Source organism: Lynx rufus, unplaced genomic scaffold (assembly GCF_022079265.1).
Source record: "Lynx rufus isolate CCGP_SWC_20201006 ecotype Redwood Valley unplaced genomic scaffold, mLynRuf1.p SCAF_16, whole genome shotgun sequence".
Classification (NCBI taxonomy): Eukaryota; Metazoa; Chordata; class Mammalia; order Carnivora; family Felidae; genus Lynx; species Lynx rufus.
The window spans coordinates 13,070,911-13,084,437 of record NW_025814830.1 but is presented as its reverse complement, the minus strand read 5'-3'; the positions used below and the strand labels follow the sequence as shown (position 1 = coordinate 13,084,437).

Sequence of the window (13,527 nt, the reverse complement as noted above, 5' to 3'; positions counted from 1 at the left end):
GAGGAAACCACACAACTAGTTAGGGAAGAGGCACACTCTACTGCTGTTGTTTAGAAAGTCCTCTTTAAAGATCCAAGGCCTGGGGTGCCTGGCTGACTTAGTCGGTAGAGCATATGACTCTTCATCTTGCAGTTGTAAATTTGAGCCCCACGTTGGGTGTAGAGATTTCTTAAAAATAAAGTCTTTAAAAAAATTAAAAAATTAAGGTCTAGGGCCTGAAAGAAAAAGGTCTAAGACCTGAGGAGCAAGTTAATGTCTTAGCAGGGGATACGTATAGAACTATTTATTTATCCATTTACCACTCTTTTGTTGTTGTTGCTGTTGTTCTTTCAAATTTTCCTCCTCTTTGAAGGGGGCATGGGTGGAGAGGTGCTCTCTTTGTTCCCTGTTGACAGCCATTCTATCTATATTTTGATTCAGCTGCTTTCTTCTTTTGTATTTATAAATAGTAGACAGTTAGACTAACTGATTGACTTATCTACCTACCTCTGAGCTGGGCACTGTTCTAGACACTATCAATATAGTAGTAAATAAAGCCAATAGAGTCTCTGTCCCCCATGGAATTTACCTTGTAATAAGAGACACATAGTAACTATAAATAAATAGGAAATACAATTTTAGGGGGCACCAGGGCGGCTCAGTTAAGTGTCCGACTCTTGATTTCAGCCTCAGGTCATGATCTCACGGTTCATGGGTTTGAGCCCCGTATCTGCCAACACAGAGCCTGCTTGGGATTCTTTCTGCCCCTCCCCCACTTGCATACACATGTCCAGTCTCTCTCAAAATAAATAAATAAACTTTAAAAAAATAATAAAGATAGATAACTTCAGGTAATAAGAGAGTACTATGAAGTAAAGTAAGCAAAGTAAGAGAATAGAAAATGGTGTAGGATGGAAAGCTACTTTAGGAATGGTCTGAGAAAACTTTTTTGGGGAAATAAAAGACTATAAAAAGAATATACTTGACATTCTAAGAATACATATATGTTTTATCAGCAATCACAGTTTTATATGAATTACTCAAAGATAGATCCTTAGATCGTAGAATTTCATTCTCTGCTTTTTTCCCTGTGTATATATATATCTACCTTCATATCAGGAAGAAACATGAATGTGATAGACTATAGGAAGAATGATCCCTTGGTTTAGCTTCCACCTCTGTGCTATTTTAATCTCTCTTTGAATGTCTTTAAAAAAGATCCTCAACATTCTTTATATAGAGAGGTATATGTTGTCATTCTGTATTTTGCTGTCTGTACATTCAGGTCTGGCTGAGGAGACTCATTTTAGGCTAAAAGTTCTTGTTGTAACAGGGCCATTTCAGTGCCTACACTATCTATAATGTTATATCTTCTGACTCACTCTCCACCACAGGAAGGAAAAACATGCTTTTTGTCCCAATCCTAACTTATTTTCTTTTTCATACTTAGGTAATTAAATGACATTTACAGTTATTAATGCTGAAAAAAAAAACAATGAAATGCAGAGTTTCCAAATGAGTAAGATAATGTAAGTTTAATCAGGAAGTATTCAGCCAAAATGACAACTCTTGACTCAAAATTAGACATCTTAAACAAGATCATTTTTTTCTTTCATTTTCTTTTCTTGCTTTGTTTCTTTCTTCCTTCAAGTAACTTTTATTGAAGTATAACTTGCATACAGAAGAGCAGATAAATGAGAGAAGGCTTTTTTGAGGAGGTGATATTTGAGGAGAGATGTGAGGCTCAAGCCATGTGATTCTCTAGGGCAAGAGCATTCTGAGCCAACAGAAAAGGCCTAAGGAGGAAGATAGCTTTGCATGCTTGAGGAGTAAAAAGAAGGCCATTATGGCTAGAGGAGGAGGAAGGGAAAAGAAAGTAACAAAAGATGAGATCAGAGTTAGGCAAAGGTCAAGTAGTATAATCATTAAGAGAAATTGGAAGCTATAGCCTGCTATATAATCTAAAATGATCCCTCTGGAATGCAAACTGGTGCAGCCGCTCTGGAAAACAGTGTGGAGGTTCCTCAAAAAATTAAAAATAGACCTACCCTATGACCCAGCAGCAGCATTGCTAGGAATTTACCCAAGGGATACAGGAGTACTGATGCATAGGGGCACTTGTACCCCAATGTTTATAGAAGCACTCTCAACAATAGCCAAATTATGGAAAGAGCCTAAATGTCCATCAATTAATGAATGGATAAAGAAATTGTGGTTTATATACACAATGCAGTACTACATGGCAATGAGAAAGAATGAAATATGGCCCTTTGTAGCAACATGGATAGAACTGGAGAGTGTTATGCTAAGCGAAATAAGCCATACAGAGAAAGACAGATACCGTATGTTTTCATTCTTATGTGGATCCTGAGAAACTTAACAGGAACCCATGGGGGAGGGGAAGGAAAAAAAAAAGAGAGAGAGAGAGGTTAGAGTGGGAGAGAGCCAAAGCATAAGAGACTCTTAAAAACTGAGAACAAACTGAGGGCTGATGGGGGGTGGGAAGGAGGGGGTGGGTGGGTGATGGGTATTGAAGAGGGCATCTTTTGGGATGAGCACTGGGTGTTGTATGGAAACCAATTTGACAATAAATTTAATATATTTAAATTAAAAATAAAATAAAATAAAATAATCCCTCTGGTTGAGTATGTAAGCAGGAAGGACCAGTATGGAGGCAATTTCAGCTGTTTGGACTAGAAGTAATGGTGGTTTGGATAAGAATGGCAACAGTAAGAAAAAACAAAAAAAGAATGGCAACAGTAGGAGGTAATAAGAAGCTCTTAGACTTGTGATATGTTTGAAGGTAATGCCAAAAAGAACATGCTGATAGGATCATAAGTGGATTAAGTGGGAAAGATCTATCAAAGGAAGAGATAAGGGTGTTAGCTGGGTAAATAGAAGTACAATTTACTGAAGTGGGGAAGATAAGAAGAGCAGGTTGGAAGGTGGACATTGAATTTCTGTTTTGGATATTTTTAACTCTGAGATATGTTTCTCTTTGAGATGTTGATTAGGCAGCTGAATAACCGGGAGCTCAGGAAGAGATTATGGTCTATTGTACATCTGGGAGTCTGTGGTTCAAATTTAAATCCATGGGTCTGAACTGGATCATTTAAGGAAGACATGCTTGAAGGAAGAAAGCAGACAAGGGAAACTGGCCTGAGGATTGATTCATGGGGCACTTCACCATTTAGACCTTTGAAAGAGGGATAGCAAAGGAGATAGAGAAGGAACAGCCACTGACATAAAAACAAAATGTTTCAAAATGAGAGTAGACAGTGGAGATGGAGAATTCATCCCAGGTTCTGGCAAGTGATTTCAGTGAAGTCTGGGTGAAAACATGATTGAAATGACATAATGAGAGAAGGGTAGGTGAGGCAGTGATGAGAATCAGTATAAGAATTCTTGGGAGGAATTGTGTATGAAAGGAAGTTGGGAAATGACATTCATAGTTACACTGGGGATATGAGTTATAAGCAGTGTATTTTGTGATATATTAGAACATGTTTGTGTGTTCATGAGAATGATTCTGTAGGTGGGGGAAACTGATGCAATAGAGAAAGAAGATAATTGTGGAAGCTGTGTGCTTGAGGTGGGAGTGGAGGAAAGGGCATAAGATCCAGAGAATAAGGTATAAAAAAGAAAACAATGTAGTTATGAAGGCAGGTTGGTCAGAGGTGGTGGAGAGAAGATAGCATATTCTGTTGTTGCTATTTTTTCAGTGAAGTAAGAAGATAGTCATGAATAGAATGTGAAGATTATTCAATATTAGCATTCAGTGTGGACTTATTCAGAATGTGTTTAAAATTGATTCTCAGAAGGACAGTTTCTTGGATGTCAGGCTTTTATTTAACTTAAATGTAATTATTATATATAGAGAGAGAAAGTTCTTATATTTTTCTGTATTCTCATTAGCGGTCTTTAATATATTGAATAGAAATCCTTTGGTTGAATAGAATTGGGACTGGTATTTGGTTTGTTAATTCATAAAAATGGGTTAGATATTTTATTTTTTTAATGTTTATTTATTTTTGAGAGAGAAAGAGAGAAAGTGCAGGGTAAGGAGGGACAGAGAGAGATAGGGACAGAGGATCTGAAGCAGGCTGTGTGCTGACAGCAGAGAGCACGATGTGGTGCTTAAACCCGTGAACCGTGAGATCTTGACCTAAGCTGGTTAGATAGATCCTCAACCAAATGATCTGCTCAGACGCCCCTAGAGATTTTATATATATATATCATAAAAGTATTTTAACTCTCAACATGAAAATGTATCTTTATTTGTTAATTCAGTTGAGATATGTCTAAGCCTGCCTTTCTAATGTGTCTCATCATATTTAATTTTTCATCTAAACCACATACATAATGCATAGTTTATTATTTCTAGTTAAAAAGAATTTTTTTAAACAAATCTAATATATTGTAATTGAAATTAAATCAGTGGTCACTTCAAGAGTGTGGGGTGGGATCAACTAGGGAACAGTACAAAAGAGCTTTCTGGAGGATAGACTTTTTTTTTTTTAACTTTATTTATTTATTTTGAGAGAGAAAGCATGAGGAGGGGAGGAGCAGAGAGACAGTAAGAGACTCTCAAGGCAGAGCCCGATGTAAGGCTCAAACTCACAAACCCTGAGATCATGACCTGAGCTGAAGTTGGACGCTTAACTGACTGAGCCTCCAGGTGTCCTAGTTTTAATTTTTTTTAAATAGAACAAGAGCCAGACTTGAAGTGTGAGTGCAGACTATTTCTTAATTTTTTTTTTTCAACATTTTTTATTTATTTTTGGGACAGAGAGAGACAGAGCATGAACGGGGGAGGGGCAGAGAGAGAGGGAGACACAGAATCGGAAACAGGCTCCAGGCTCTGAGCCATCAGCCCAGAGCCCGACGCGGGGCTCGAACTCACAGACTGCGAGATCGTGACCTGGCTGAAGTCGGATGCTTAACCGACTGCGCCACCCAGGCGCCCCGCCTATTTCTTGATTGTCATGTTTTCCCCCATCTTTTACTCTAACTCCTCCAACAATTTTTGAAAGCTGTGATTTTTTAACAATATGTATTTATGATCAGTTTTTCCAAAGTGTTCAATTTCATTTTCATAGAGTCAGTCTCTTCTCATAGTTGTTCATGAGTTTATTATTTAATTAAATTAGATACTTTAAGGGAAAAAGTGAAACTGGCCTAAACTTGTTTGGAATAAACACTCTCTTGTAAAGCAGAAGTACTTTGTCACCTAGACCTAGGGATGTGACTGTATCCCCAGGACATGACTAGCCACTATTTTCTCTCTCATGCCCTAGCCCCCATGTCCATTGCCTGCTGTGGAGGCAGACAGGAGTAGTTGCTATCTGGCCTGAGAAAATCTGCAGGATTCAATATACATGGCCACTTTGAAGATAGTATTTATCCTGTTGTCACCCATTGTCATCCATACCTGCTCAGCTTCTCAGCATGAACATACACTTGGTAGGCCATTCTCACCTTGTACAGAGTAATCTCCATCTTATGATTTTGCATGTCATTTCTTTAGAAAATCTAATGCCAAATGCTTCATATTTCAGAGTTTTCCTTCATAAAGGTTATGTATATATTTTCAGTTTACTACCTGACTAGAATCTTCTTTTCTGCATTGTATTTTATTGTTAAACATATATATTAAAGCTATTAGTTTTTGTATTTTGATTTTATATCCCACTACCCTACCTAAATTCTGTTACCATTTATATTATTTAAACCTTTTAAGTGTTCTAATTATGTAATCATATCATCTGGAAATACAATTTTACCTCCTCTTAAATTTTTCTACTTCTAGCTTTTTTCTGATATTTAAGTGTACTGGCTAATAACTCAAAAGCTGCCTTTAATATATATTTTATCATTTTAGGGAAGTAATCATTTCTATTTTATTGTGCTGTTCCTTTAAATCAGGAATTGTTCCTATTTTAGTTGCCTTTCAGAATCTCTGAAGTTGATCTTATGGTTCCCCCCAAACCCCGCAGCCCTATTTATTTATTTTTTAAGTTTATTTTGAGAGAGAGAAAGAGAGAGCATGCACGCAGGAAGGGGAGAGAGGGAGAGAGAATCCCAAGCCAACTCTGCGCTGTCAGAGCAGAGGCTGACCCCACAAGCCTGACCCCAGGGCCTGAGATCAAGACCTGAGCCAAAATCAAGAGTTGGATGCTTAACCTACTGAGCCATTCAGGCACCCCTGTGTGTTGATTTGTCTTAATAGATTTCTTCATATTGGACCACTCTAACATTCTTTGAATAAATAACACTAGGTTTTCAATATGCTGTTTTATTAGATGTTTTAGAATTTTTATATCAGTTTTCAAAAAATTGGTATGTAGTTTTCTTTTTGTTTATCTATTTATTTTATTATTATTATTTTTTTTTATTTTTGGGACAGAGAGAGACAGAGCATGAACAGGGGAGGGGCAGAGAGAGAGGGAGACACAGAATCGGAAACAGGTTCCAGGCTCTGAGCCATTAGCCCAGAGCCCGACGCGGGGCTCGAACTCCCGGACCGCGAGATCGTGACCTGGCTGAAGTCGGACGCTTAACCGACTGCGCCACCCAGGCGCCCCTGTAGTTTTCTTTTTATGAGTGATCTTTATTTAGTACAGTATTACTCTATGAAAATAGTTTGGAAGTCCTCCTTTTTCTTAGTTCTCAGTCTTAATAGAATTTAGATAGTCTACTCTTAATAGAATTTAGATGGTCTATTCTTTAAAGCTTCTTTCCTAGGAGAAGGAGATGGTAAGTCTCACCCCATTCTCTATTTGCTCTATGGAAATTAATGTTTAAATTTTTTTTTTTAACATTTATTTATTTTTGAGACAGAGAGAGAGCATGAACGGGGGAGGGTCACAGAGAGAGGGAGACACAGAATCTGAAACAGGCTCCAGGCTCTGAGCTGTCAGCACAGAGCCTGAGGCGGGGCTCAAACTCACGGACCGCGAAGTCATGACCTGAGCCGAAGTCGGGCGCTTAACTGACTGAGCCCCCAGGCCCCCTGGAAATTCATGTTTAAACATTGTATCTCTTCTGTGGTCAGTTTTGGTAAATTATATTTTCCTAGAAAATTATTCATTTTAGGTATATTTTAAAATTTATTAGCAAAATAATCTTTTCTCAGCTGGCCTCTGTATTCGTGGTTATTTTCACTTTGCCATTTCTTATTTCTATGTGCTTTATTGCTGTTTTCTTTTTTTTTTTAATTTGTTTAATGTTTATTTTTGAGAGAGAGAGAGAGAGAGAGAGCGAGCGAGCGAGCATGAGCAGGGGAGGAGCAGAGAGAGAGACACACACAGACTCTGAAGCAGGCTCCAGACTTTGAGCTGTCAGCACAGAGCCCAACTTGGGGCTCTAATCCACGAGCCTTGAGATCTTGACCTGAGCTGAAGTCTGACACTTAACTGACTTGAGCCACACAGGCATCCCCTTGCTGTTTTCTTTATATTAACTAACGCTTTAGCTGTTTTGCTGATTTTTTTTAAGTTTATTTATTTATTTTGAGAGAGAGAGAAACAGAGCATGCAAGTGGAGAAGGGACAGAGAGAGAGAATCCCAAGCAGGCTCCATACTGTCAGCACAGAGTCTGACACAGAGCTCAAACCCACAAACCATGAGATCATGACCTAAGCCTAAATCAAGAGTCAGTCGCTTAACTAACTGAGCCAAGCTGACACCCCTGATTTGTTTTTTTAAAGAATGCTTTTGCTTTATGTATTAGTTCTTTTTTTCTGTTTTCTGACTAGTTATGCATTTATACTGATTAATTTATTCCTTCTGCTTTGCTTCAGTTTACTTTATTCTTCTTCCAATTTCTTTGATTTTTAATTAATTTTTTCTCTCATGTTTATTGTTGTAAATATTTAAAGTTTTCAAATTTTTTTCTAAGCGCTGTGCTTATATTTTATAGATACTAATTTAATGTTGATTTTTAAATTATTACCATTTTCTAAAATACAAAAATACTGTTTTGGAACTTATTTCCCTATTGATCTAAAAGTTATTTAATATAGACTTCTAAAATTTCAAGTGGGTTTATTTTTGGCTTTTTAAAATTTTATTATTTCTAGCTTCAATAGAAAATGTTGATATGATTTCAGCTTTTTTACACAGACCATATTATAATAACTGAAACATCCTCCTTTTTCTCTCTCATACATAATTCATTCAGCACTTAAATATTTCTCTGGCTATTTCTCCCACTGGTTTACCATCTTCTCTCTATATCCAACATGAACTTTGTTAGCAAATTTTTCATACTCAAGTGACTACAAGACCCATTGTCCCTTTTAGTGAGTTTCTTACATATCACATCTTTTTCTTTGCTAAGTATTTCATAAGAACTTCAGTAAGGTATAAACATGTTTTCCTGTGCGGAAAATCACTGGTACACATTTCTAGGAAATAAAGGAATAGCTTTGCCTCTGAAGGAACGGAAAGGAGACTTGAGTAAGGGAATGAAGGAACAAAACTAGTTGAGCATTTATAAAATGGAGGAATAACAGAATAAGCTTAAAGAGAAATCAAGTGAATAGAACTCTTCAGCACTTTTATTGTGTTGTGGAGACAAAAAATAACTCACAGCTACATGAAGTAAGGAATGGACAGAGATAAGGGGTTTAAGCAATAAAAGGATATATAGGAATATATAACCATCATTTTCCATTTATGTGTTTAACTAGACTAGGTTGGATTAATAAAGGGAATATTTAATCATTGTTATAATATGTGAGAGATTAGAGACAGAAATATGTTCCAAATGAGTATATAACCATGGGAATTGAAAGAGTAAAACTCATTATGTGCTATGCATGTATTATTTAACAGAGAGTAGAAATTGTTTCTGCCGTTGAAGAAGTTTAGGGGTAAGAAAAGCAGAGAAACAATTGGAAAAATTAATAAATATATAATTTCAACCCAGATATATGTTGATATGTAATACACATATATTATATGTCAGTGCATAGCCCGATGCGGGGCTCGAACTCATGAACTGGGAGATCATGACCCGAGCCAAAATCAAGAGTCAGATGCTTAACTGACTGAGCAACGTGGGTGCCCCAACAACATAGGTTTAGAGTCAGCCTTAAAGGGATAACTTTTATTTTTTTTTTATTTTTTATTTTTTTTAATTTTTTTTTTTCAACGTTTATTTATTTTTGGGACAGAGAGAGACAGAGCATGAACGGGGGAGGGGCAGAGAGAGAGGGAGACACAGAACCAGAAGCAGGCTCCAGGCTCTGAGCCATCAGCCCAGAGCCTGACGCGGGGCTCGAACTCACGGACCGCGAGATCGTGACCTGGCTGAAGTCGGACACTTAACCGACTGCGCCACCCAGGCGCCCCTAAAGGGATAACTTTTAAACTAAGACCTCAGGATGAGAAGTAACCAGCTATTCAAAGAGCCCAAGCAGATTTGTGGAAAATAGAGCAGACTGAGATGATGTGTTATAGGTAAGTGGAGGTCTTTTAACCACAGCAAGTTTGATTTTATTCTAAGAATAAAGAGAAGTTGTTGAAAAAAGTTAAGGATGAATTCTTAACCTTTCATTTCCATCAGAACTGTGTGGAGAATATTAAATATTGGACTGACCAAGACTGTAGAATCTGATCCAGGTGGTTTAGGTAGTGTCTAAACCTCAATATTTATAACAAGTTCCTGTGACTTCTACTCCACATCTCAGCTTGATACCCACTGACTTACTAATCACCAGCCTCACTTTGTTTCTTCTTTTTTAGTTTATTTATTTGTTTATTTTGAGAGAGAGAGAGAGAGAGAGAGAGAGAGAATCCCAAGCAGGCTCCACTGTCAGCACAGAGCCCCATGCAGGGCTCAATCTCACAAACGATGAGATCATGACCTGAGCCGAAACCAAGAGTCGAACGCTTAATTGACGGAGCCACCCATGCACCCCACCAGTCTTACTTTCTTAACATGAACTTTCATTTTCCCTGGTGTTACTGTATGCTTTTTTTTCAACTTGCATATTTTCAGAATTTCATTGAGTATTACTTTAGTTGTCTATTATTTCTACTGTAGAAATTTTACTTCTTTTAAAAAAGGAAACTATATGTTTGCTCTCTTATTTTCTTTCAGATTTAGAGACCAGGTATGAGACCAAGAAGTTATCCTCAGAAAATGACATTTATGAAATAAACTTACCTCAGTGGAAGATAATGGAAAGAATTAAAAATCATGGCCTTAAGGGCCTAATTTTAAAAAGTGACTGGGAGTCTAAAAGAAAATTTGAAGGACAGGAGGAATATTTCAGTCAAGTGAAAATTACATCTCAAAAAGTGTCCTCTTATCAAAAACATACATCTCTAACTCCACATCAGAGAATTAATTTTGTGGAGAAACCCTATGAATGCAAAGAATGTGGAAAGGCCTTTAGAGTACGCCAACAGCTTACTTTTCATCACAGAATTCATACTGGTGAAAAACCCTATGAATGTAAGGAGTGTGGAATGGCCTTTAGACAGACTGCACACCTTACTCGACATCAGAGACTTCATTCTGGTGAAAAACTCTATGAATGTAAAGAATGTGGAGAATCTTTTATATGTGGCCCAGACCTTAGAGTACATCAGAAAATTCATATTGGCGAAAAGCCCTATGAATGTAAAGAATGCGGGAAAGCCTTCAGAGTGCGAGGACAACTTACTCTCCATCAGAGGATTCATACTGGTGAGAAACCCTATGTATGTACAGAATGTGGAAAGGCCTTTAGACAGTATGCACATCTCACTCGGCATCAGAAGCTTAATATTGCTGACAAACTCTATGAATGTAAAGAATGTGGGAAGGCCTTTTTGTGTGGCTCTGGCCTTAGAGTACATCACAAACTTCATACTGGTGAGAAACCCTATGAATGTAAGGAATGTGGGAAAGCTTTCAGAGTGAGACAGCAACTAACACTGCACCAGAGAATTCATACTGGTGAGAAACCCTATGAATGTAAGGAATGTGGAAAGACCTTCAGTCGTGGTTATCATCTTATTCTTCATCACAGAATTCATACTGGTGAGAAACCTTATGAATGTAAGGAATGTTGGAAGGCCTTTAGTCGTTACTCACAACTTATTTCACACCAAAGTATCCATATTGGTGTTAAACCTTATGACTGCAAGGAATGTGGGAAGGCTTTTAGATTGCTCTCACAACTTACACAACATCAGAGTATTCATATTGGTGAGAAACCCTATAAATGTAAGGAATGTGGGAAGGCCTTTAGATTGCGCCAAAAACTTACTTTACATCAGAGCATTCATACTGGTGAAAAACCCTTTGAGTGTAAGGAATGTAGGAAGGCCTTTAGACTTAATTCATCCCTTATTCAGCATCTGAGAATTCATTCTGGTGAGAAACCTTATGAATGTAAGGAATGTAAGAAGGCCTTTAGACAACATTCACACCTTACCCATCATCTAAAAATTCATAATGTAAAAATATAAGATAGTTTTTCAATCCTGTATTGTAGAATACTCTATGAATATAGTAATTAATCCTTTTTGCTTCCTTCATACAGGCAATTGACTTAAGAGGTTTTATATCATTAAAAGAATATGTTAATTTAATGTATTCCACCATCACTTAAACCTGATAAACTTTACACTTACTCTAAAAACTAATCCTAATCAGTGTGACAAATGTGGGAGACACTTATCTCTGTCCCATCACTTTCCTACTTGTATTATATTGACAAGATGCTTAACTGCTCTGTGCTATAATTTTTTCATTTGTAAAATGGTAATACAATACTGTGGCAGAATAAAAATTGTTGCAAATTGTTTGACATTCCCCCTTTCCCCCCATCAAAATCTGGAATCCACATCCGTTCTCCTTGAGGATGGGCAGACCAAGACTACTTTGACTAGTAATAGTACTGCTGTGCCAGTTTCCAGGCTTTACTGGTAGATTTTACTTCATCTCTTGGAGTGCTCCTTTAAGCTTAGGCTCTGAATTCTGTTAAAAAGTCTGTCTGCTCTGCTGAAGAGACCACATGGAGAAGCCCTAAGACCACAAAGAAAGGAAGAGGCACCCTTCTGAGCCCAGTCTTCCACACATGCCTACCAAGACACCAGACATTTAAGTGAAATAGTGTTGGATCCTCCAGACCACCCAGCAGCTGAGTACCCACTGAGTGACTTCAGTTGATACCATATAAAACAGATGAATCTATCAACTGAGCCCCTGCCCAAATTCCTGACCCACAAGATCATGAGATATAATAAAATGATTGTTGTTTTAAGCCACTAAATTTTGTTTTATTATTATCATTAGTATTACTCCTTTGAAAATTCATATGAAAGGGGCGCCTGGGTGGCGCAGTCGGTTAAGCGTCCGACTTCAGCCAGGTCACGATCTCGCGGTCCGGGAGTTCGAGCCCCGCGTCAGGCTCTGGGCTGATGGCTCGGAGCCTGGAGCCTGTTTCCGATTCTGTGTCTCCCTCTCTCTCTGCCCCTCCCCCGTTCATGCTCTGTCTCTCTCTGTCCCAAAAATAAACGTTGAAAAAAAAAATTAAAAAAAGAAAATTCATATGAAAGACTATGGGCACAAAGAATATAGAAATGCCTTCCACCAACACTCACCCTTATTTAACTTCAGATAACTTACTCTTTTTAAAATAGTGGAAGTGAGAAATTGTTTTTCAATTTGTTCATAAAAAAGCAGATATTCTACAGTCTACATTCTCTGGCCCAAGTCTAAATTTAACTTAAAATTAACAAAGAATAATGTAAAAAGAAACTTTGGAAATTAAAATTACTTGTATTATAACTTCTGTATTGATTTTTAAAAATACATTGCAGCCTTTTTTTGTGTTCTGGTTGTCCTGTCTTTCATTAGTGAGAATCCCCTCAAATTGGTTCCTATGTCCTTTTGTCATGACAAAAGCTTTTAATAGCTTCCTTTTTTCCTGACCAAATGCACTGGTCAGTTATGAAGCATATTAGGGTACTTACTGATAAATAAAGGGGAAAAGTGGAGCATTTATTTTGTCTTTCCTTTATGACCTATATAAGACAACCAAAAGTTGGTGAAGTAAAGTTCTTTATTATTATTAGAGAACTCTAGTTAATAAAGATCAAAGGCATGACAGAATTTGAAAAATCACTCTTTTATTTCTGAAATACTGGATCCTGGTGGTGATATCAATGGAAGCAAAGATCATTAGTGAAAAAGATTGATAGGAAGTTTTTAATGGATCAGAATGACAGAACCTACATTTACATTACATTACATCAACATCTCAATTAGATCAGCCCCACTATGTGCCTCTTGCTTGTGCAGTGGCTATATGTAGTATCATTTGTTAAGTGTTCTTACCCCAAATGTTAACTCAGAAGTAAAAGTGGGTCTCTAAATCTAATTACCAGGTTACAGGAAACTTGGTGAATAAAGGAACAAATTAACGACACAAAGAAGCAAACAACCAAACCCAGAATGTACAAAATTCCACAGAATAAATGGTCTTGGTTCTTAACCAATATAGGTTAAGACAAAAGAATGTTGCAAATTAAAAGAGACTTAAGAGA

General features: G+C 37.3%; 2 protein-coding genes across 2 annotated transcripts in view; one reads left to right on the top strand and one right to left on the bottom strand.

The window, feature by feature from the left end:
* The window catches only part of LOC124511173 (zinc finger protein 568), a 389,983-nt gene that overhangs the window by 234,697 nt on the left and 141,759 nt on the right, over positions 1-13,527 (bottom strand). The gene's annotated exons all lie outside the window — the stretch shown is intronic.
* Positions 1-13,527, top strand: part of LOC124511638 (uncharacterized) — a 64,097-nt gene that overhangs the window by 10,910 nt on the left and 39,660 nt on the right. Inside the window, exon 5 of the mRNA XM_047079038.1 lies at positions 10,088-11,442. Coding sequence (XP_046934994.1) covers positions 10,088-11,442 — 1,355 coding nt within the window. The remainder of the gene's footprint in view (positions 1-10,087; positions 11,443-13,527) is intronic.